Below are 26,974 nucleotides of genomic sequence, written 5' to 3'. Positions count from 1 at the left end.
CATAACCCCTCACACTAGACTACTGCAACACTGTTTCCCCTGACATAACCCCTCACACTAGACTACTGCAACACTGTTTCCCCTGCCATAACCCCTCACACTAGACTACTGCCATAACCCCTCACACTAGACTACTGCAACACCGTTTCCCCTGCCATAACCCCTCACACTAGACTACTGCAACACCGTTTCCCCAGCCATAACCCCTCACACTAGACTACTGCAACACTGTTTCCCCTGCCATAACCCCTCACACTAGACTACTGCAACACCGTTTCCCCTGCCATAACCCCTCACACTAGACTATTGCAACACCGTTTCCCCTGACATAACCCCTCACACTAGACTACTGCCATAACCCCTCACACTAGACTACTGCCATAACCCCTCACACTAGACCACTGCAACACTGTTTCCCCTGCCATAACCCCTCACACTAGACTACTGCAACACTGTTTCCCCTGCCATAACCCCTCACACTAGACTACTGCAACACCGTTTCCCCTGTCATAACCCCTCACACTAGACTACTGCCATAACCCCTCACACTAGACTACTGCCATAACCCCTCACACTAGACTACTGCCATAACCCCTCACACTAGACTACTGCAACACTGTTTCCCCTGCCATAACCCCTCACACTAGACTACTGCAACACTGTTTCCCCAGCCATAAACCCCTCACACTAGACTACTGCAACACTGTTTCCCCAGCCATAAACCCCTCACACTAGACTACTGCAACACTGTTTCCCCTGCCATAACCCCTCACACTAGACTACTGCAACACTGTTTCCCCTGACATAACCCCTCACACTAGACTACTGCCATAACCCCTCACACTAGACTACTGCAACACTGTTTCCCCTGCCATAACCCCTCACACTAGACTACTGCAATAACCCCTCACACTAGACTACTGCCATAACCCCTCACACTAGACTACTGCCATAACCCCTCACACTAGACTACTGCAACACCGTTTCCCCTGCCATAACCCCTCACACTAGACTACTGCAACACCGTTTCCCCTGCCATAACCCCTCACACTAGACTACTGCAACACTGTTTCCCCTGCCATAACCCCTCACACTAGACTACTGCCATAACCCCTCACACTAGACTATTGCAACACCGTTTCCCCTGCCATAACCCCTCACACTAGACTACTGCAACACTGTTTCCCCTGACATAACCCCTCACACTAGACTACTGCAACACTGTTTCCCCTGACATAACCCCTCACACTAGACTACTGCCATAACCCCTCACACTAGACTACTGCAACACTGTTTCCCCTGTCATAACCCCTCACACTAGACTACTGACATAACCCCTCACACTAGACTACTGCAACACTGTTTCCCCTGACATAACCCCTCACACTAGACTACTGACATAACCCCTCACACTAGACTACTGCAACACTGTTTCCCCTGCCATAACCCCTCACACTAGACTACTGCAACACTGTTTCCCCTGACATAACCCCTCACACTAGACTACTGCAACACAGTTTCCCCTGACATAACCCCTCACACTAGACTATTGCAACACCGTTTCCCCTGCCATAACCCCTCACACTAGACTACTGCAACACTGTTTCCCCTGCCATAACCCCTCACACTAGACTACTGCAACACCGTTTCCCCTGCCATAACCCCTCACACTAGACTACTGCAACACCGTTTCCCCAGCCATAACCCCTCACACTAGACTACTGCAACACTGTTTCCCCTGCCATAACCCCTCACACTAGACTACTGCAACACCGTTTCCCCTGCCATAACCCCTCACACTAGACTACTGCCATAACCCCTCACACTAGACTACTGCAACACCGTTTCCCCTGCCATAACCCCTCACACTAGACTACTGCAACACCGTTTCCCCTGACATAACCCCTCACACTAGACTACTGCCATAACCCCTCACACTAGACTACTGCAACACCGTTTCCCCTGCCATAACCCCTCACACTAGACTACTGCCATAACCCCTCACACTAGACTACTGCAACACTGTTTCCCCTGCCATAACCCCTCACACTAGACTACTGCAACACCGTTTCCCCTGACATAACCCCTCACACTAGACTACTGCAACACCGTTTCCCCTGACATAACCCCTCACACTAGACTACTGCAACACTGTTTCCCCTGACATAACCCCTCACACTAGACTACTGCAACACTGTTTCCCCTGACATAACCCCTCACACTAGACTACTGCAACACCGTTTCCCCTGCCATAACCCCTCACACTAGACTACTGCAACACCGTTTCCCCTGACATAACCCCTCACACTAGACTACTGCAACACCGTTTCCCCTGACATAACTCCTCACACTAGACTACTGCCATAACCCCTCACACTAGACTACTGCAACACTGTTTCCCCTGCCATAACCCCTCACACTAGACTACTGCAACACTGTTTCCCCTGCCATAACCCCTCACACTAGACTACTGCAACACTGTTTCCCCTGCCATAACCCCTCACACTAGACTACTGCAACACTGTTTCCCCTGCCATAACCCCTCACACTAGACTACTGCAACACCTTTTCCCCTGACATAAACCCCTCACACTAGACTACTGCCATAACCCCTCACACTAGACTACTGCAACACTGTTTCCCCAGCCATAACCCCTCACACTAGACTACTGCAACACCGTTTCCCCTGACATAACTCCTCACACTAGACTACTGCCATAACCCCTCACACTAGACTACTGCCATAACCCCTCACACTAGACTACTGCAACACTGTTTCCCCTGCCATAAACCCTCACACTAGACTACTGCAACACCGTTTCCCCTGCCATAACCCCTCACACTAGACTACTGCAACACCGTTTCCCCTGCCATAACCCCTCACACTAGACTACTGCAACACTGTTTCCCCTGACATAACCCCTCACACTAGACTACTGCAACACTGTTTCCCCTGTCATAACCCCTCACACTAGACTACTGCAACACTGTTTCCCCTGCCATAACCCCTCACACTAGACTATTGCAACACCGTTTCCCCTGCCATAACCCCTCACACTAGACTACTGCAACACTGTTTCCCCTGACATAACCCCTCACACTAGACTACTGCAACACTGTTTCCCCTGACATAACCCCTCACACTAGACTACTGCCATAACCCCTCACACTAGACTACTGCAACACTGTTTCCCCTGTCATAACCCCTCACACTAGACTACTGCAACACTGTTTCCCCTGACATAACCCCTCACACTAGACTACTGACATAACCCCTCACACTAGACTACTGCAACACTGTTTCCCCTGACATAACCCCTCACACTAGACTACTGCCATAACCCCTCACACTAGACTACTGCAACACTGTTTCCCCTGTCATAACCCCTCACACTAGACTACTGCAACACAGTTTCCCCTGACATAACCCCTCACACTAGACTATTGCAACACCGTTTCCCCTGCCATAACCCCTCACACTAGACTACTGCAACACTGTTTCCCCTGCCATAACACCTCACACTAGACTACTGCAACACCGTTTCCCCTGCCATAACCCCTCACACTAGACTACTGCAACACCGTTTCCCCAGCCATAACCCCTCACACTAGACTACTGCAACACTGTTTCCCCTGCTATAACCCCTCACACTAGACTACTGCAACACCGTTTCCCCTGCCATAACCCCTCACACTAGACTACTGCAACACCGTTTCCCCTGCCATAACCCCTCACACTAGACTACTGCAACACTGTTTCCCCTGCCATAACCCCTCACACTAGACTATTGCAACACCGTTTCCCCTGCCATAACCCCTCACACTAGACTACTGCAACACTGTTTCGCCTGACATAACCCCTCACACTAGACTACTGCAACACTGTTTCCCCTGACATAACCCCTCACACTAGACTACTGCCATAACCCCTCACACTAGACTACTGCAACACTGTTTCCCCTGTCATAACCCCTCACACTAGACTACTGCAACACTGTTTCCCCTGACATAACCCCTCACACTAGACTACTGACATAACCCATCACACTAGACTACTGCAACACTGTTTCCCCTGACATAACCCCTCACACTAGACTACTGCCATAACCCCTCACACTAGACTACTGCAACACTGTTTCCCCTGTCATAACCCCTCACACTAGACTACTGCAACACTGTTTCCCCTGACATAACCCCTCACACTAGACTACTGCAACACTGTTTCCCCTGACATAACCCCTCACACTAGACTACTGCCATAACCCCTCACACTAGACTACTGCAACACTGTTTCCCCTGTCATAACCCCTCACACTAGACTACTGCAACACTGTTTCCCCTGACATAACCCCTCACACTAGACTACTGCAACACAGTTTCCCCTGACATAACCCCTCACACTAGACTATTGCAACACCGTTTCCCCTGCCATAACCCCTCACACTAGACTACTGCAACACTGTTTCCCCTGACATAACCCCTCACACTAGACTACTGCAACACTGTTTCCCCTGCCATAACCCCTCACACTAGACTACTGCAACACTGTTTCCCCTGCCATAACCCCTCACACTAGACTACTGCAACACTGTTTCCCCTGACATAACCCCACACACTAGACTACTGCAACACCGTTTCCCCTGCCATAACCCCTCACACTAGACTACTGCAACACTGTTTCCCCAGCCATAAAGCCCTCACACTAGACTACTGCAACACTGTTTCCCCTGACATAACCCCTCACACTAGACTACTGCCATAACCCCTCACACTAGACTACTGCAACACTGTTTCCCCTGACATAACCCCTCACACTAGACTACTGCCATAACCCCTCACACTAGACTACTGCAACACCGTTTCCCCTGCCATAACCCCTCACACTAGACTATTGCAACACCGTTTCCCCTGACATAACCCCTCACACTAGACTACTGCCATAACCCCTCACACTAGACTACTGCAACACCGTTTCCCCTGCCATAACCCCTCACACTAGACTACTGCAACACTGTTTCCCCTGACATAACCCCTCACACTAGACTACTGCAACACTGTTTCCCCTGCCATAACCCCTCACACTAGACTACTGCCATAACCCCTCACACTAGACTACTGCAACACCGTTTCCCCTGCCATAACCCCTCACACTAGACTACTGCAACACCGTTTCCCCAGCCATAACCCCTCACACTAGACTACTGCAACACTGTTTCCCCTGCCATAACCCCTCACACTAGACTACTGCAACACCGTTTCCCCTGCCATAACCCCTCACACTAGACTATTGCAACACCGTTTCCCCTGACATAACCCCTCACACTAGACTACTGCCATAACCCCTCACACTAGACTACTGCCATAACCCCTCACACTAGACCACTGCAACACTGTTTCCCCTGCCATAACCCCTCACACTAGACTACTGCAACACTGTTTCCCCTGCCATAACCCCTCACACTAGACTACTGCAACACCGTTTCCCCTGTCATAACCCCTCACACTAGACTACTGCCATAACCCCTCACACTAGACTACTGCCATAACCCCTCACACTAGACTACTGCCATAACCCCTCACACTAGACTACTGCAACACTGTTTCCCCTGCCATAACCCCTCACACTAGACTACTGCAACACTGTTTCCCCAGCCATAAACCCCTCACACTAGACTACTGCAACACTGTTTCCCCAGCCATAAACCCCTCACACTAGACTACTGCAACACTGTTTCCCCTGCCATAACCCCTCACACTAGACTACTGCAACACTGTTTCCCCTGACATAACCCCTCACACTAGACTACTGCCATAACCCCTCACACTAGACTACTGCAACACTGTTTCCCCTGCCATAACCCCTCACACTAGACTACTGCAATAACCCCTCACACTAGACTACTGCCATAACCCCTCACACTAGACTACTGCCATAACCCCTCACACTAGACTACTGCAACACCGTTTCCCCTGCCATAACCCCTCACACTAGACTACTGCAACACCGTTTCCCCTGCCATAACCCCTCACACTAGACTACTGCAACACTGTTTCCCCTGCCATAACCCCTCACACTAGACTACTGCCATAACCCCTCACACTAGACTATTGCAACACCGTTTCCCCTGCCATAACCCCTCACACTAGACTACTGCAACACTGTTTCCCCTGACATAACCCCTCACACTAGACTACTGCAACACTGTTTCCCCTGACATAACCCCTCACACTAGACTACTGCCATAACCCCTCACACTAGACTACTGCAACACTGTTTCCCCTGTCATAACCCCTCACACTAGACTACTGACATAACCCCTCACACTAGACTACTGCAACACTGTTTCCCCTGACATAACCCCTCACACTAGACTACTGACATAACCCCTCACACTAGACTACTGCAACACTGTTTCCCCTGCCATAACCCCTCACACTAGACTACTGCAACACTGTTTCCCCTGACATAACCCCTCACACTAGACTACTGCAACACAGTTTCCCCTGACATAACCCCTCACACTAGACTATTGCAACACCGTTTCCCCTGCCATAACCCCTCACACTAGACTACTGCAACACTGTTTCCCCTGCCATAACCCCTCACACTAGACTACTGCAACACCGTTTCCCCTGCCATAACCCCTCACACTAGACTACTGCAACACCGTTTCCCCAGCCATAACCCCTCACACTAGACTACTGCAACACTGTTTCCCCTGCCATAACCCCTCACACTAGACTACTGCAACACCGTTTCCCCTGCCATAACCCCTCACACTAGACTACTGCCATAACCCCTCACACTAGACTACTGCAACACCGTTTCCCCTGCCATAACCCCTCACACTAGACTACTGCAACACCGTTTCCCCTGACATAACCCCTCACACTAGACTACTGCCATAACCCCTCACACTAGACTACTGCAACACCGTTTCCCCTGCCATAACCCCTCACACTAGACTACTGCCATAACCCCTCACACTAGACTACTGCAACACTGTTTCCCCTGCCATAACCCCTCACACTAGACTACTGCAACACCGTTTCCCCTGACATAACCCCTCACACTAGACTACTGCAACACCGTTTCCCCTGACATAACCCCTCACACTAGACTACTGCAACACTGTTTCCCCTGACATAACCCCTCACACTAGACTACTGCAACACTGTTTCCCCTGACATAACCCCTCACACTAGACTACTGCAACACCGTTTCCCCTGCCATAACCCCTCACACTAGACTACTGCAACACCGTTTCCCCTGACATAACCCCTCACACTAGACTACTGCAACACCGTTTCCCCTGACATAACTCCTCACACTAGACTACTGCCATAACCCCTCACACTAGACTACTGCAACACTGTTTCCCCTGCCATAACCCCTCACACTAGACTACTGCAACACTGTTTCCCCTGCCATAACCCCTCACACTAGACTACTGCAACACTGTTTCCCCTGCCATAACCCCTCACACTAGACTACTGCAACACTGTTTCCCCTGCCATAACCCCTCACACTAGACTACTGCAACACCTTTTCCCCTGACATAAACCCCTCACACTAGACTACTGCCATAACCCCTCACACTAGACTACTGCAACACTGTTTCCCCAGCCATAACCCCTCACACTAGACTACTGCAACACCGTTTCCCCTGACATAACTCCTCACACTAGACTACTGCCATAACCCCTCACACTAGACTACTGCCATAACCCCTCACACTAGACTACTGCAACACTGTTTCCCCTGCCATAAACCCTCACACTAGACTACTGCAACACCGTTTCCCCTGCCATAACCCCTCACACTAGACTACTGCAACACCGTTTCCCCTGCCATAACCCCTCACACTAGACTACTGCAACACTGTTTCCCCTGACATAACCCCTCACACTAGACTACTGCAACACTGTTTCCCCTGTCATAACCCCTCACACTAGACTACTGCAACACTGTTTCCCCTGCCATAACCCCTCACACTAGACTATTGCAACACCGTTTCCCCTGCCATAACCCCTCACACTAGACTACTGCAACACTGTTTCCCCTGACATAACCCCTCACACTAGACTACTGCAACACTGTTTCCCCTGACATAACCCCTCACACTAGACTACTGCCATAACCCCTCACACTAGACTACTGCAACACTGTTTCCCCTGTCATAACCCCTCACACTAGACTACTGCAACACTGTTTCCCCTGACATAACCCCTCACACTAGACTACTGACATAACCCCTCACACTAGACTACTGCAACACTGTTTCCCCTGACATAACCCCTCACACTAGACTACTGCCATAACCCCTCACACTAGACTACTGCAACACTGTTTCCCCTGTCATAACCCCTCACACTAGACTACTGCAACACAGTTTCCCCTGACATAACCCCTCACACTAGACTATTGCAACACCGTTTCCCCTGCCATAACCCCTCACACTAGACTACTGCAACACTGTTTCCCCTGCCATAACACCTCACACTAGACTACTGCAACACCGTTTCCCCTGCCATAACCCCTCACACTAGACTACTGCAACACCGTTTCCCCAGCCATAACCCCTCACACTAGACTACTGCAACACTGTTTCCCCTGCTATAACCCCTCACACTAGACTACTGCAACACCGTTTCCCCTGCCATAACCCCTCACACTAGACTACTGCAACACCGTTTCCCCTGCCATAACCCCTCACACTAGACTACTGCAACACTGTTTCCCCTGCCATAACCCCTCACACTAGACTATTGCAACACCGTTTCCCCTGCCATAACCCCTCACACTAGACTACTGCAACACTGTTTCGCCTGACATAACCCCTCACACTAGACTACTGCAACACTGTTTCCCCTGACATAACCCCTCACACTAGACTACTGCCATAACCCCTCACACTAGACTACTGCAACACTGTTTCCCCTGTCATAACCCCTCACACTAGACTACTGCAACACTGTTTCCCCTGACATAACCCCTCACACTAGACTACTGACATAACCCATCACACTAGACTACTGCAACACTGTTTCCCCTGACATAACCCCTCACACTAGACTACTGCCATAACCCCTCACACTAGACTACTGCAACACTGTTTCCCCTGTCATAACCCCTCACACTAGACTACTGCAACACTGTTTCCCCTGACATAACCCCTCACACTAGACTACTGCAACACTGTTTCCCCTGACATAACCCCTCACACTAGACTACTGCCATAACCCCTCACACTAGACTACTGCAACACTGTTTCCCCTGTCATAACCCCTCACACTAGACTACTGCAACACTGTTTCCCCTGACATAACCCCTCACACTAGACTACTGCAACACAGTTTCCCCTGACATAACCCCTCACACTAGACTATTGCAACACCGTTTCCCCTGCCATAACCCCTCACACTAGACTACTGCAACACTGTTTCCCCTGCCATAACACCTCACACTAGACTACTGCAACACCGTTTCCCCTGCCATAACCCCTCACACTAGACTACTGCAACACCGTTTCCCCAGCCATAACCCCTCACACTAGACTACTGCAACACTGTTTCCCCTGCTATAACCCCTCACACTAGACTACTGCAACACCGTTTCCCCTGCCATAACCCCTCACACTAGACTACTGCCATAACCCCTCACACTAGACTACTGCAACACCGTTTCCCCTGCCATAACCCCTCACACTAGACTACTGCCATAACCCCTCACACTAGACTACTGCAACACCGTTTCCCCTGCCATAACCCCTCACACTAGACTACTGCAACACCGTTTCCCCTGACATAACCCCTCACACTAGACTACTGCCATAACCCCTCACACTAGACTACTGCAACACCGTTTCCCCTGCCATAACCCCTCACACTAGACTACTGCCATAACCCCTCACACTAGACTACTGCAACACCGTTTCCCCTGACATAACCCCTCACACTAGACTACTGCAACACCGTTTCCCCTGACATAACCCCTCACACTAGACTACTGCAACACTGTTTCCCCTGTCATAACCCCTCACACTAGACTACTGCAACACTGTTTCCCCTGACATAACCCCTCACACTAGACTACTGACATAACCCATCACACTAGACTACTGCAACACTGTTTCCCCTGACATAACCCCTCACACTAGACTACTGCCATAACCCCTCACACTAGACTACTGCAACACTGTTTCCCCTGTCATAACCCCTCACACTAGACTACTGCAACACTGTTTCCCCTGACATTACCCCTCACACTAGACTACTGCAACACTGTTTCCCCTGACATAACCCCTCACACTAGACTACTGCCATAACCCCTCACACTAGACTACTGCAACACTGTTTCCCCTGTCATAACCCCTCACACTAGACTACTGCAACACTGTTTCCCCTGACATAACCCCTCACACTAGACTACTGCAACACAGTTTCCCCTGACATAACCCCTCACACTAGACTATTGCAACACCGTTTCCCCTGCCATAACCCCTCACACTAGACTACTGCAACACTGTTTCCCCTGCCATAACCCCTCACACTAGACTACTGCAACACCGTTTCCCCTGCCATAACCCCTCACACTAGACTACTGCAACACCGTTTCCCCAGCCATAACCCCTCACACTAGACTACTGCAACACTGTTTCCCCTGCTATAACCCCTCACACTAGACTACTGCAACACCGTTTCCCCTGCCATAACCCCTCACACTAGACTACTGCCATAACCCCTCACACTAGACTACTGCAACACCGTTTCCCCTGCCATAACCCCTCACACTAGACTACTGCCATAACCCCTCACACTAGACTACTGCAACACCGTTTCCCCTGCCATAACCCCTCACACTAGACTACTGCAACACCGTTTCCCCTGACATAACCCCTCACACTAGACTACTGCCATAACCCCTCACACTAGACTACTGCAACACCGTTTCCCCTGCCATAACCCCTCACACTAGACTACTGTCATAACCCCTCACACTAGACTACTGCAACACTGTTTCCCCTGCCATAACCCCTCACACTAGACTACTGCAACACCGTTTCCCCTGACATAACCCCTCACACTAGACTACTGCAACACCGTTTCCCCTGACATAACCCCTCACACTAGACTACTGCAACACTGTTTCCCCTGACATAACCCCTCACACTAGACTACTGCAACACTGTTTCCCCTGACATAACCCCTCGAACTAGACTACTGCAACACCGTTTCCCCTGCCATAACCCCTCACACTAGACTACTGCAACACAGTTTCCCCTGACATAACCCCTCACACTAGACTACTGCAACACCGTTTCCCCTGACATAACCCCTCACACTAGACTACTGCAACACTGTTTCCCCTGCCATAACCCCTCACACTAGACTACTGCAACACTGTTTCCCCTGCCATAACCCCTCACACTAGACTACTGCAACACCTTTTCCCCTGACATAAACCCCTCACACTAGACTACTGCCATAACCCCTCACACTAGACTACTGCAACACTGTTTCCCCAGCCATAACCCCTCACACTAGACTACTGCAACACCGTTTCCCCTGACATAACCCCTCACACTAGACTACTGCAACACTGTTTCCCCTGCCATAACCCCCCACACTAGACTACTGCAACACTGTTTCCCCTGTCATAACCCCTCACACTAGACTACTGCCATAACCCCTCACACTAGACTACTGCCATAACCCCTCACACTAGACTACTGCAACACTGTTTCCCCAGCCATAACCCCTCACACTAGACTACTGCAACACCGTTTCCCCTGACATAACCCCTCACACTAGACTACTGCAACACTGTTTCCCCTGCCATAACCCCCCACACTAGACTACTGCAACACTGTTTCCCCTGTCATAACCCCTCACACTAGACTACTGCCATAACCCCTCACACTAGACTACTGCCATAACCCCCCACACTAGACTACTGCCATAACCCCTCACACTAGACTACTGCAACTCTGTTTCCCCTGACATAACCCCTCACACTAGACTACTGCCATAACCCCTCACACTAGACTACTGCCATAACCCCTCACACTAGACTACTGCCATAACCCCTCACACTAGACTACTGCCATAACCCCTCACACTAGACTACTGCAACACCTTTTCCCCTGCCATAACCCCTCACACTAGACTACTGCAACACTGTTTCCCCTGCCATAACCCCTCACACTAGACTACTGCCATAACCCCTCACACTAGACTACTGCAACACTGTTTCCCCTGCCATAACCCCTCACACTAGACTACTGACATAACCCATCACACTAGACTACTGCAACACCGTTTCCCCTGCCATAACCCCTCACACTAGACTACTGCCATAACCCCTCACACTAGACTACTGCAACACTGTTTCCCCTGCCATAACCCCTCACACTAGACTACTGACATAACCCATCACACTAGACTACTGCCATAACCCCTCACACTAGACTACTGCAACACTGTTTCCCCTGCCATAAACCCACACACTAGACTACTGCAACACTGTTTCCCCTGCCATAACCCCACACACTAGACTACTGCAACACTGTTTCCCCTGCCATAACACCTCACACTAGACTACTGCCATAACCCCTCACACTAGACTACTGCAACACTGTTTCCCCTGCCATAACACCTCACACTAGACTACTGCAACACTGTTTCCCCTGACATAACCCCTCACACTAGACTACTGCAACACTGTTTCCCCTGCCATAACCCCTCACACTAGACTACTGCAACACCTTTTCCCCTGTCATAACCCCTCACACTAGACTACTGCAACACCTTTTCCCCTGTCATAACCCCTCACACTAGACTACTGCCATAACCCCTCACACTAGACTACTGCAACACCTTTTCCCCTGTCATAACCCCTCACACTAGACTACTGTCATAACCCCTCACACTAGACTACTGCCATAACTCCTCACACTAGACTACTGCAACACTGTTTCCCCTGCCATAACCCCTCACACTAGACTACTGCCATAACCCCTCACACTAGACTACTGCCATAACCCCTCACACTAGACTACTGCAACACCTTTTCCCCTGCCATAACCCCTCACACTAGACTACTGCAACACCGTTTCCCCTGCCATAACCCCTCACACTAGACTACTGCCATAACTCCTCACACTAGACTACTGCAACACTGTTTCCCCTGCCATAACCCCTCACACTAGACTACTGCCATAACCCCTCACACTAGACTACTGCCATAACCCCTCACACTAGACTACTGCAACACCTTTTCCCCTGTCATAACCCCTCACACTAGACTACTGCAACACCTTTTCCCCTGTCATAACCCCTCACACTAGACTACTGCCATAACCCCTCACACTAGACTACTGCAACACCTTTTCCCCTGTCATAACCCCTCACACTAGACTACTGTCATAACCCCTCACACTAGACTACTGCCATAACTCCTCACACTAGACTACTGCAACACTGTTTCCCCTGCCATAACCCCTCACACTAGACTACTGCCATAACCCCTCACACTAGACTACTGCCATAACCCCTCACACTAGACTACTGCAACACCTTTTCCCCTGCCATAACCCCTCACACTAGACTACTGCAACACCTTTTCCCCTGCCATAACCCCTCACACTAGACTACTGCAACACCTTTTCCCCTGTCATAACCCCTCACACTAGACTACTGTCATAACCCCTCACACTAGACTACTGCCATAACTCCTCACACTAGACTACTGCAACACTGTTTCCCCTGCCATAACCCCTCACACTAGACTACTGCCATAACCCCTCACACTAGACTACTGCCATAACCCCTCACACTAGACTACTGCAACACCTTTTCCCCTGCCATAACCCCTCACACTAGACTACTGCAACACTGTTTCCCCTGCCATAACCCCTCACACTAGACTACTGCAACACCGTTTCCCCTGCCATAATCCCTCACACTAGACTATTGCAACACCGTTTCCCCTGTCATAACCCCTCACACTAGACTACTGCAACACCGTTTCCCCTGCCATAACCCCTCACACTAGACTACTGCAACACCGTTTCCCCTGCCATAACCCCTCACACTAGACTACTGCAACACCGTTTCCCCTGCCATAACCCCACACACTAGACTACTGCAACACCGTTTCCCCTGCCATAACCCATCACACTAGACTACTGCAACACCGTTTCCCCTGCCATAACCCCTCACACTAGACTACTGCAACACCGTTTCCCCTGTCATAACCCCTCACACTAGACTACTGCAACACTGTTTCCCCTGCCATAACCCCTCACACTAGACTACTGCAACACCGTTTCCCCTGCCATAACCCCTCACACTAGACTACTGCCATAACCCCTCACACTAGACTACTGTCATAACCCCTCACACTAGACTACAGCAACACCGTTTCCCCTGACATAACCCCTCACATTGGTGCCACAAAAGAGAGAAGATGATGATGTACAGGTTCGCTGAAAACAATGTGTGCCATTTTTGGATATTGATTAGCGATTGTCAAGGACGCACAGAAATTCCAAAATATGTGGAATTTTTAGTTCAGATTATTTGTTTGCAATATGTGATCTTTAGGCCAAGAGAGATTCATAAGCTGTTTATTGATTGTGGGGTTTGAATAGGGTGAGAAGACAACATATTTGGTGAGAATCACAACATAGGGTACAAAATCTATTCTAGCACTTAAAGGGGCAGTAGCCTACCTTGGGTGTACAATTTACAATTACAGCATTATTTATTCTGCAGTTATTCTATTGCTATTTATTATGTTAATAAAATAGTTAATTATTAATAGTATTTTCTGATTACAATTATTATCTCTCATATTTTAACTAAATGCAATCTATTAGCTTGCAAGTGTAAGTAGGTTTATCTAGCTGTCCGATAACACATTCTGATTGAATGGCTTGTCCTGCACTATGTAAAAACCCAGAATGCATGTCGGAAAATTATATCTTGGTTCCTTTCTAAACATAGCAATGTGAATGCAAAGAGGACTCGGTCCACAAAATAGGTGAAGTGAACTGGCAAAAGAGTTGAGTCCTCATTCAAAGGCAAGGGCAGTGTGAATACCCCAGAGTTCACTTTAAAGAGGACTGAGATCGGTTCTTTTAAAGAGGACTATATGTGAAAACACCTTAGACACTGAGAATATTTTCAACCGTTATCTGCTCCGTGTGTTTACTATCGTTACTATGAAAAAAGGTATCAGGCCCCGGGGAAAAAACTAAGATTTCATGTTACAAAAGAGCCGTTTCTTCTTCCCAGGGGTGCTGTTTATTTATGTGTGCATTGTGGATTAAATTAAATTAGGTGGAAAATAAAGGGTGGTTATGGTGCTCCTGGGACCGTTCCAGAAAGAACGCTGAACAAATAGGGATTTGTTTCAACTGAATAACGGCCTCAGCTAAGCTAACAATGTAGTCAACACTGATACATTCATTAAGCTAATGTAAAAAGCTGTCACGAATGGGAACCCTTGACTACTCTGGCAGTGTATCCTGAATTACTGTAGATAAAAAAATTAATCGAATGCAAAATACTGTTATTGAATGAAGTCTTAAATGCAAGTTTGGAGGAAATCTCACAGCCAATTTAAATTTTTGCATACCCACAGTACAAAACAGCTACAGACTCCTCATCCATGCACCAGTCAATTCCACATCCCTCCACTACGACTCTAGTCCCTTTATTGCCATCACCTGTTCCACGACTGTGTGCGAAAACAAATGAAACCAGAAACCATTTGCATTCTCACAACCATACTAGTGAACACCCAGTTGTGGCGTAGTCATGTTCGAAACAAGCCCACTCAGTAATGGCGTAGTCATGTTGCAGTGAACAATGGACTTGAGTTGCTTGTTTAGCAGCCCTCTCATGCCTTACACCAGGGGTGTCAAACTCTATTCCTGGAGGCCTGTATGTCTGCTGGATTCTGTTATTTATTTTCAATTTGTATCCATTTAAGACACGTTATGTGAGGGCTGCATGCACTTGCGTATCTATCCCGTATAGTCCTAATTTATCAACCTTCACACACCAGTGACATATTTAAATGTGAAGAAGTTGCAACATGTTTTTGCTTTGTTAAATGCAATTAAAATGAGATGAGGGCAAAAGAGAGCGGCAAAATCGCCAACGCTACAAACACTCCAATTCCTGCAGCAACGACGCTTCATCTAGATTCTAGAAAACCTCTGTTTTACGACTGATATCGGATCTTTCAGTCTCACTCACAACCCCGATGAAAGATGCAGTGAACGCGGCCCCTGTCTCCCATCTTTACCACCCTGGCAGGAACGCTAACTACAATACAGGAGCAAAGTACGAAAAGTAACAGAGTTGGAGAATGGCTTGTCTTCAGCTAGAAAAAGGCTATGAAACTCTCAAAACAGAAAAAGAACTATGGAAAGAGAGAGTGGACATGGCCGAGAATTACTCTCACCACTCAAACATAAGGATAATTGCAAATATACCAGAAAAATCAGAAGGACCGATATCCAGTTAAGTTTATCACCGGGTTTTTCGAGGAGGTCCTGGGTAAAGAATTATTCGACACTCCCTTGGCCTTGGAACGGGCTCACCGCCTAGGCCGTGAATTCACTGCAGCAGGCAGAGAGAACTCCAAATCACGGCCCTTCATCGTGCGTTTTCCATTACTTTCAAGATAAGGAGCGCTTCATGCAGAAAGGGAGATAGCGTATACAATACCGAGGGGAAAAGGTGCGCTTCATGCAGAAAGGGAGAGAGCGTATACAATACCGAGGGGAAAAGGTGCGCCTCATGCAGAAAGGGAGATAGCGTATACAATACCGAGGGGAAAAGGTGCGCCTCATGCAGAAAGGGAGATAGCGTATACAATACCGAGGGGAAAAGGTGCGCTTCTACTCTGATCTGAGCTTGAGTGTGTCAAATAAATCACAGCTTTACAAGAGGCATTAAAGTTAGGACTGACCATTCCTGCCCAGCTGTGTGTGGAGTACGAGGGGGAAAACACACTCCTTCAACTCCACAGCAGACGCCCAGAGCTTCATTGACCACCAGCTCAAGCCAGTGTGATCGTAAGTCTCCGTAGCGCTGGGTATGGCCAACAGCTTATAACCTTCGGTAGCCTAATGAACGTGAACAATTCACAAACTTGAAAAGGCCTGTGAATATATACACAATGTACAAAAAAAGTATGTGGAAACAACCTTCAAATTAGTGGATTCGGCTACTTCAGACACACCCGTTGCTGACAGGTGTATAAAATCGAGCACACAGCCATGCAATCTCCATAGACAAACATTGGCAGTAGCCTAATCGCCCAACATCAGTGACCGACCTCACTAATGCTCTTGTGGCTGAATGGAAGCAAGTCCCCACAGCAATGTTTCAAAATCTAGTGGAAAGCCTTCCCAGAAGAGTGGAGGCTGTTATAGCAGCAAAGGGGGGGACCAACTCCATATTAATGCCCATGATTTTGGAATGAGATGTTCGATTAGCAGGTGTCCACATACTTTTGGTCATATAGTATAGTTTAAAAAACCTACCTACTGACTGCTCTTATCCTAGTCAAAAAAATCCTATAGGATTCCAATAAAAAAACATCCTATAGATGATCCTATCACAGTTTGGAACTTATCGTATAGGATTCTATCCTATAGGATAAAATCCTATAGGATAGGTTCCAAAATCTGATAGGATTTTTCTATTTGATTCTTGTATTGGAATCCTATAGGATCTTATAGGATAAAATCCTATAGGATAGACTACCTTAGGAGTCTAATAGGACTGGTTCCAAAATCTGATAGGATTTTTCTGTTGGTCATAATGCAAATTAACTTGCATCCTTGAATCACTCCAATTTTTTTGATGGTGTGTTGAAGAGGTTGAGGACCTCGGGGAATTATCACTGGTGTGAGTAGGCAAAGATATGGAGACACACGGGAGAGAGGCTGTACCTCAGTTTACTGCTCTTTAATCTTGATTGCAGTTTAACATAAATGTTCAGGTTTCTGTGCGATATTTATCTGTGAGATTGTCCAATAAAGCTTTATTTATCCAATTGTAGTGTCCATACACTGTGGTCTGAAATAACAATGAATTTTGTTTTGTATGTTTGCCCACTGACAAAGAAATGATCAGTCTATAATTGTAATGGTAGGTTTATTTGAACAGTGAGAGACAGAATAACAACAAACAAATCCAGAAAAACGCATGTCAAAAATGTTATAAATTGATTTGCATTTTAATGAGGGAAATAAGTATTTGACCCCCTCTCAATCAGAAAGATTTCTGGCTCCCAGGTGTCTTTTATACAGGTAACGAGCTGAGATTAGGAGCACACTCTTAAAGGGAGTGCTCCTAATCTCAGCTTGTTACCTGTATAGAAGACACCTGTCCACAGAAGCAATCAATCAATCAGATTCCAAACTCTCCACCATGGCCAAGACCAAAGAGCTCTCAAAGGATGTCAGGGACAAGATTGTAGACCTACACAAGGCTGGAATGGGCTACAAGACCATCGCCAAGCAGCTTGGTGAGAAGGTGACAACAGTTGGTGCGATTATTCGCAAATGGAAGAAACACAAAAGACTGTCGATCTCCCTCGGCCTGGGGCTCCATGCAAGATCTCACCTCGTGGAGGTGCAATGATCATGAGAACGGTGAGGAATCAGCCCAGAACTACACGGGAGGATCTTGTCAATGATCTCAAGACAGCTGAGACCATAGTCACCAAGAAAACAATTGGTAACACACTACGCCGTGAAGGACTGAAATCACATATTAATTTGCACATATCCACTATATACATTAATTGTGGCAAAATTGGTTCCTGTTTCAGTCACGTCTTTGGTCACGTTCGCGTGGGTCAAACAAAAACAACCTAATGATTGGTTGACAATAGATCCTCCCACAATGCAGGCGATGGCTGCAGGATAAAGTTGGTGAAGAGCAACTGCAGGAACTTGGAGTTAACTGCAGTCTAAACTTCATGACCTTTGATCACATGATTTTTGTAAAGTTCATGTAGTCGAAACTAAATGTGACACACTTTGAAAGGTGGTGACCAACGATGGTCACCGATTTGACAAAAGTGATCTGCTCGAAGGGGGGGTGGATGTTGGAAGAGGGAATGGGGTGGATTCGAGGGGGTCGTGGGGGAATGGGTGGATGTCGGGGGGGGAGAACGGGTGGATGTCGAGGGTGAGGAGAGAGGGGAGAGGGGGGAACGTGGAGGGGAACGGGTGGCTGTCGAGGGAGAGGAGAGAGGGGAGAGGGGGGAACGTGGAGGGGAACGGGTGGCTGTCGAGGGAGAGGAGAGAGGGGAGATGGGGGAACGTGGAGGGGAACGGGTGGCTGTCGAGGGAGAGGAGAGAGGGGAGAACGTGGAGGGGAATGGGTGGATGTCGAGGGGAGAGGGGAGAGGGGGGAACGTGGAGGGGAACGGGTGGATGTCGAGGGAGAGGGGAGAGGGGGTAGGTGGGAATGTGGAGGGGAACGGGTGGATGTCGAGGGAGAGGGGAGAGGGGTTGGGGGGAACGTGGAGGGGAACGGGTGGATGTCGAGGGAGAGGGGAGAGGGGGTAGGGGGGAACGTGGAGGGGAACGGGTGGATGTCGAGTGAGAGGGGAGGGGGGTAGGTGGGAATGTGGGAATGTGGAGGGGAACGGGTGGATGTCGAGGACAGAGGGGAGAGGGGGGAACGTGGAGGGGAAGGGTGGATGTCGAGGGAGGGGGGAGAGGGGGTAGGTGGGAATGTGGAGGGGAACGGGTGGATGTCGAGGGTCGAGGGGGTAGGGGGAAACGTGGAGGGGAACGGGTGGATGTCGAGGGGAGAGGGGAGAGGGGGGACGTGGAGGGGAACGGGTGGATGTCGAGGGAGAGGGGAGAGGGGGTAGGTGGGAATGTGGAGGGGAACGGGTGGATGTCGAGGGAGAGGGGGTAGGGGGGAACGTGGAGGGGAATGGGTGGATGTCGAGGGGAGAGGGGAGAGTCAGGAACGTGGAGGGGAACGGGTGGATGTCGAGGGAGAAGGGAGAGGGGGTAGGTAGGAATGTGGAGGGGAACGGGTGGATGTCGAGGGGAGAGGGGAGAGGGGGGAACGTGGAGGTGAACGGGTGGATGTCGAGGGAGAGGGGAGAGGGGGTAGGTGGGAATGTGGAGGGGAACGGGTGGATGTCGAGGGAGAGGGGAGAGGGGTTGGGGGGAACGTGGAGGGGAACGGGTGGATGTCGAGGGAGAGGGGAGAGGGGGTAGGGGGGAACGTGGAGGGGAACGGGTGGATGTCGAGGGGGGAAGGGAGGGATATGGACACAAGGTGTAAAAAATAAAAAAGATCACTATCTATTAGTGGTGTTTTAAATACTAACACTCTGCCATAAAAGACTAACCAGTTTTTTTCTCTCTTTCCTTTCATGTTAAGTCATCTTAGAAAACAAATCAGTCAGTATCGAACTATTTACATTGACATTATACATTGTTTCTATATCTATTTTGAAGCAGCTTTTCTGCATACCTCAGTGATCTTTGTATGACCTTGTGATCAAATACAAATTATATTAAAAATATATATCTTACAAAAAACACCTAGATGACAACCAGGAGTTCCTAACTAAATAATGACCTTAACTGACCAATCAATCACAAGGGAGGAGTAAAAACCCAGCTGACACTTGGTCGTCCAGGAATTGAGTTTGACACCGTTGCCTTACACATACAGCCACAGTATCTCGTCAACGAATGGGTATTATTTGGCGGCAGGTAGCCAAGAGCATTGGGCAAGTACCCGAAAGGTCGCTGGTTTGAATCCCTGAGCCGTTTTGCCGTTCTACCCTTGAGCAAGGCAGTTAACCTCCAACAACAATTGCCCACCGCACCTCATTCAGAGGATTGGGTTAAATGAGGAAGACACATTTCGGTTGAATGCATTCAGTTGTGCAACTAAGTAGGTATCCCCCTTTCCCCAGTTTGAATCCCGGGTCTGAAGGGAAAAATCTGTCATGAAGTCAGCTGGCAATCAAAGAGTTGCTGGTATCAAATCCGAGATGCCATTGCCTGCCGTTGTGCCCTTGTCCAAATGATGGCGCTGGAGAAGATGGCTGCCGTTTTACAGCCCTCTAACCAATTGTACTATTATGTGTGTTTTTTCGCGTTATTTATTCTGTACATAATGTTTCTGCCATCGTCTCTTATAACCAAAAAGAGCTTCTGGATATCAGGACAGCGATTATTCACCTCGTATTGGACGAAGATTTTTTCTTCAACGAGGCGGCCGCAAAGGATATCCTACAGACACCCGACAAGGCCCAAATCCCCGTTATTCGCAGGAGAAAGAGACGGCGATATCGTGGACGTAGGTCGGGGTGCCTCGTAAGGATCCAACGGCGAGCGAGTAAACTGCCTCTTCCATCAATCCTATTAGCCAATCTTCAATCATTGGAAAATAAATTAGATGACATACGATTACGCTTATCCTACCAATGGGACATTAAAAACTGTACTATCTTATGTTTCACCGAGTCGTGGCTGAACGATGACATGGACAACATACAGCTACATCGGCAGGATAGAACGGCTGACTCCGGTAAGACAAGGGGTGGCGGTCTGTGTATATTTGTAAACAACAGCTGGTGCACAAAATCAAATACTAAGGAAGTCTCGAGGTTTTGCTCACCTGAGGTAGAGTACCTTATGATAAGCTGTAGACCACACTATTTACCAAGAGAGTTTTCATCTATATTTTTCATAGCTGTCTATTTACCACCACAAACCAATGCTGGCATTAAGACCGCACACAATGAGCTGTATAAGGCCATAACTAAACAGGAAAACGCTCATCCAGAGGCAGCGCTCCTAGTGGCCGGGGACTTTAATGCAGGGAAACTTAAATCCGTTCTACCTAATTTCTACCAGCATGTTAAATGTGCAACCAGAGGAAAAAAAAACTCTAGACCACCTTTACTCCACACACAGAGACGCATTCAAAGCTCTCCCTCGCCCTCCATTTGGCAAATCTGACCATAACTCTATCCTCCTGATTCCTGCTTATAAGCAAAAACTAAAGCAGGAAGCACCAGTGACTAGGTTAATAAAAAAGTGGTCAAATGAAGCAGATGCTAAACTACAGGACTATTTTGCTAGCACAGACTGGAACATGTTCCGGGATTCTTCAGATAGCATTGAGGAGTACACCACATCAGTCACTGGCTTCATCAATAAGTGCATCGATGACGTCGTCCCCACAGTGACCGTACGTACATACCCCAACTAGAAGCCATGGATTACAGAAAACGTCCTCACTGAGCTAAAGGGTAGAGCTTCCGCTTTCAAGGAGCGGGACTCTAACCCGGACGCTTATAAGAAATCCTGCTATGCCCTCCGACGAACCATCAAACAGGCAAAGAGTCAATACAGGACTAAGATTGAATCGTACTACACCGGCTCTGACGCTCGTCGGATGTGGCAGGGCTTGACAACTATTACAGACTACAAAGGGAAGCACAGCCGTGAGCTGCCCAGTGACACAAGCCTACCAGACGAGCTAACCCACTTCTATGCTCGCTTCGAGGCAAGCAACACTGAAGCATGCATGAGAGCACCAGCTGTTCCGGATGACTATGAGATCACACTCTCCGTAGCCGATGTGAGTAAGACTTTTAAGCAGGTCAACATTCACAAGGCCGCAGGGCCAGACGGATTACCAGGACGTGTACTCAGAGCATGTGCTGACCAACTGGCAAGTGTCTTCACCAACATTCTCAACATGTCCCTGACTGAGTCTGTAATACCAACATGTTTCAAGCAGACCACCATAGTCCCGTGCCCAAGGACACTAAGATAACCTGCCTAAATGACTACCTACCCGTAGCACTGACGTCTGTAGCCATGAAGTGCTTTGAAAGGCTGGTCATGGCTCACATCAACACCATTATCCCAGAAACCCTAGACCCACTCCAATTTGCATACTGCCCCAACAGATCCACAGATGATTCAATCTCTATTGCACTCCACACTGCCCTTTTCCACCTGGACAAGAGGAACACCTACCTGAGAATGCTATTAATTGACTACAGCTCAGCATTCAACACCATAGTGCCCTCAAAGCTCATCACTAAGCTAAGTATCCTGGGTCTAAACACCTCCCTCTGCAACTGGATCCTGGACTTCCTGACGGGCGGCCCCCAGGTGGTAAGGGTAGGTAACAACACATCTGCCACGCTGATCCTCAATACGGGGGCTCCTCAGGGGTGCGTGCTCAGTCCCCTCCTGTACTCCCTGTTCACCCATGGCTGCATGGCCAGGCACGACTCCAACACCATCATTAAGTTTGCAGACGACACAACAGTGGTAGGCCTGATCACCAACAACGATGAGACAGCCTATAGGGAGGAGGTCAGAGACCTGGCAGTGTGGTGCCAGGATAACAACCTCTCCCTCAACATGACCAAGACAAAGGAGATGATTGTGAACTACAGGAAAAAAAGAGGACTGAGCACGCCCACATTCTCATCGACGGGGCTGTAGTGGAGCAGGTTGAGAGCTTCAAGTTCCTTGGTGTCCACATCAACAACGAACTATCATGGTCCAAACACACCAAGACATTCGTGAAGAGGGCACGACAAAGCCTATTCCCCCTCAGGAGACTGAAAAGATTTGGCATGGGTCGTCAGATCCTCAAAAAGTTCTACAGCTGCACTATCGAGAGCATCCTGACTGGTTGCATCACCGCCTGGTATGGCAACTGCTCGGCCTCCGACCTCAAGGCACTACAGAGAGTAGTGCGTATGGCCCAGTACATCACTGGGGCCAAGCTTCCTGCCATCCTGGACCTCTATACTAGGCGGTGTCAGAGGAAGGCCCTCAAAATTGTCAAAGACTCCAGCCACCCTAGTCATAGACTGTTCTCTATGCTACCGCACGGCAAGCGGTACCGGAGCGCCAAGTCTGGGTCCAAAAGGCTCCTCAACAGCTTCTACCCCCAAGCTATAAGACTCCTGAACAGCTAATCATGGCTACCCGGACTATTTGCACCCCAACCCCATCTTTTTACGCTGCTGCTACTCTGTTAATTATTTATGCATAGTCACTTTAACTCTACCCACATGTACATATTACCTTAACTACCTCAACTAGCCGGTGCCCCCGCACATTGACTCTGCACCGATACCCCCCTGTATATAGCCTCCCTACTGTTATTTTATTTTACTTTTTTTCTCAACACTTTTTTGTTGTTGTTGTTTTATTTTACTTTTTTATTAAAGAAATAAATGCATTGTTGGTTAAGGGCTGTAAGTAAGCATAAGTACACCTGTTGTATTCGGCGCATGTGGCAAATAAAATGTGATTTGATTTGATTTGAGCAAGTCACTTAACCCCCCACAACAGATATACTGAAATACTGGAACCGGCGCGCAACGATCATACCACGCTCAAGTTGTCGCTTGGTGTCACTCGTTTTGCCCATTCTAACGTTCAATCGAACAGTAACTGAATGCCTCGATGGCTGTCTGCCTGGTTTATATAGCCAGCCACGGCCACGTGACTCACTGTAGGAGCAAAACCATTTCGTGAACTGGGTGGAGTACCTAATAAACTGACCACTGAGTGTACACAGTATGTAAGAAGGGTACTAACTGTGATATGAACTGGGGTACAATGATCTTACAGGGTCCAGCCCAGTGACAAGCGGTTGTACCCCCTTTAAGAACAAGTCTAAACCTTTATTTCTAAGAGTGTTTGTTATAATTTCACTCCATTTACCTCTATTGTGATATAGGCTATCCCTCTGATTTTAATAATCTACCGTATAAGCTCTGGGGTCCTTGGGTGTAAGTCTGCCTCAGATAGATAGTTATAATTTAGCTGTGTATTTTCAGGGCTTCACCCAGACTCCCTACGTGGTATTTCGTGCATAAATCCATCGAGAGTGGACATTCTCAGAAATAATCAGCGAGACACTCTGTGCTTCCCAATACCATAAATCACACTGAGGTAAAGTCAGTAATAGCATATCCTGAGTTAAAAAAGACTCATGTTCACATAGATCACCCATTCTTTTTGCTAGATATTACTGCACTGTTTGAGCTATAAACAAGCATTTTTCGCTGCACCTGTGATAACATCAGCAAATCTTTGTACTCGACCAATAAACTTTGATTTGATTTGAGAGCTTTGGTGCAACTAGTTTAATAACCCTGTGGATTTAATCAGGAGCCTGTAATCCCTCTAGATGCCATATTTTTGTTGTCCTCGCCAATGCTATGATACCAAATTATTTTTCAAAAATTGATGGAGTAATAACCATTAAATCATATTTGATCGGGGTCCATCTTGGGGTAACTGATTAATTTTTATTTGTGTTTACTTTAGATGCCTGCATATAGGCACAGCATCCAGGGATTTCACTTTAATGTCAGACTTCAGTGCGTGTGAACCTGGATAAGCCCAGAAGCTTTGTTGGTAAATACTTCAAGATTGGTTAGGGAATGGAAGCAGATGGTCTCTTTACTGCAATTCAAACACAGTAATGGGACACATAAGATTGTCACACGCAGGAGAATAGACACATCACAGAGAGTCTTCTGGCTTTCGTTTCAACTCAACACAAATTAGAAGTAAAAATCCTACACTGCTGTACCTTCAGTTTAGGAGGTGTCATTTTGCCAACTCACAACATTAATGACCCAATATTTTATATGAATAAGAGATGTGATTTACAACCTAATGGGAGTTGAATTGTGGGATAATAATTAGTGTTGACATACATGTTATACAGGGAAACAATGTCAAGAAACATTTAGATCAAGTAGGCCCCCCCGTGTAGCTCAGTTGGTAGAGCATGGCGCTCGCAACACCAGGGTTGTTCAATACCCACGGGGCGCCAGGGGGGCCAGTATGAAAATGTATGCACTCACTAACTGTAAGTCGCTCTGGATAAGAGCGTCTGCTAAATGACTAAAATGTAAGATGTAAAGTATGCATGGCTACAATTATATTTCAGATAGTCAATCAAGGCTAGGAAGTTAATTATCTCTCAACCACATTTCGAGAAGCCCCTCAGGTCCCAATCCAAACCAGAACAGAGAGTTCTGTTACCATATATAATCCTGTTGGTATAGAGAATATAAAGAAAGTCTCACTCAGGTTAAAGCAGTAGAGGCTGTTGTTGATAGCTTTCCACTTATTCTGCTCCAGACATTACCACGTGCCCGTCCTCCCCAATTAAGGTGCCACCAACCTCCTGTGGGTTAAACATAGGCTACCGTGACAAACTCATTCGCCCTCTCTCTCTCTCTCTCTCTCTCTCTCTGCATGCAGTTGTTCTGGTGGTGGTTTTCGGGATCTGTTGGGCTCCGTTCCACACCGACAGACTCATGTGGAGCTTCATCGACGAGTGGACCAGCATCCAGCTGGAGGTCTACAAGTACGTCCACATCATCTCCGGGGTATTCTTCTACCTCAGCTCGGCCGTCAACCCCATCCTCTACAACCTCATGTCCACCCGCTTCCGAGAGATGTTCAAGGAAGTGATGTGTCATCGGCCACGGCACCCCGTGCCCAGGAAGCAGTCACTCAGTGTTACCCGGGTAACGCTCCGCAGCATTCTCAGTGAGGCCGCGCCCATTAATGGCATTACAGGCCTACACGAAGACAAGGAGCATGAGACCACCTTTCCTTGAAAGGACTTCCTAGGAGAGGAGGGAGCTGAATACATGAACCTGATCAGATGGATGATGATTCTGGGATGATTGAGATGTATTGTTATAAGGGATTTTAAGGATCTAAGGATGCGCTTATCCAATCTATGTTATTGCAAGCTTTGGTCACCAAACCACAGTAGAATTCGCCTGTCACTAAACTCCCTAAACACAAGAAAACAAAACAAATTAAAACCTGATGCTTTGACGTATTATTTGAGCAATTCTACGTAAAAAAAAATAATATATATATATATATCT

At 48.1% G+C, this 26,974-nt stretch overlaps 1 protein-coding gene across 1 annotated transcript in view; it reads left to right on the top strand.

Annotated features, from left to right (window-relative positions):
* The window catches only part of nmur1a (neuromedin U receptor 1a), a gene marked incomplete at both ends in the record, with an annotated part of 31,980 nt that extends 5,285 nt beyond the window's left edge, over positions 1-26,695 (top strand). The window contains one exon of the mRNA XM_084172259.1: positions 26,334-26,695. Within this exon, the coding sequence (XP_084028385.1) occupies positions 26,334-26,695 (362 nt within the window). The remainder of the gene's footprint in view (positions 1-26,333) is intronic.
* Positions 26,696-26,974: the final 279 nt, after the last annotated feature.

Source organism: Coregonus lavaretus (genome assembly GCF_964263955.1).
Source record: "Coregonus lavaretus genome assembly, chromosome: 11".
NCBI lineage: Eukaryota > Metazoa > Chordata > Actinopteri > Salmoniformes > Salmonidae > Coregonus > Coregonus lavaretus.
This window is presented reverse-complemented; position numbering and strand designations above follow the sequence as displayed.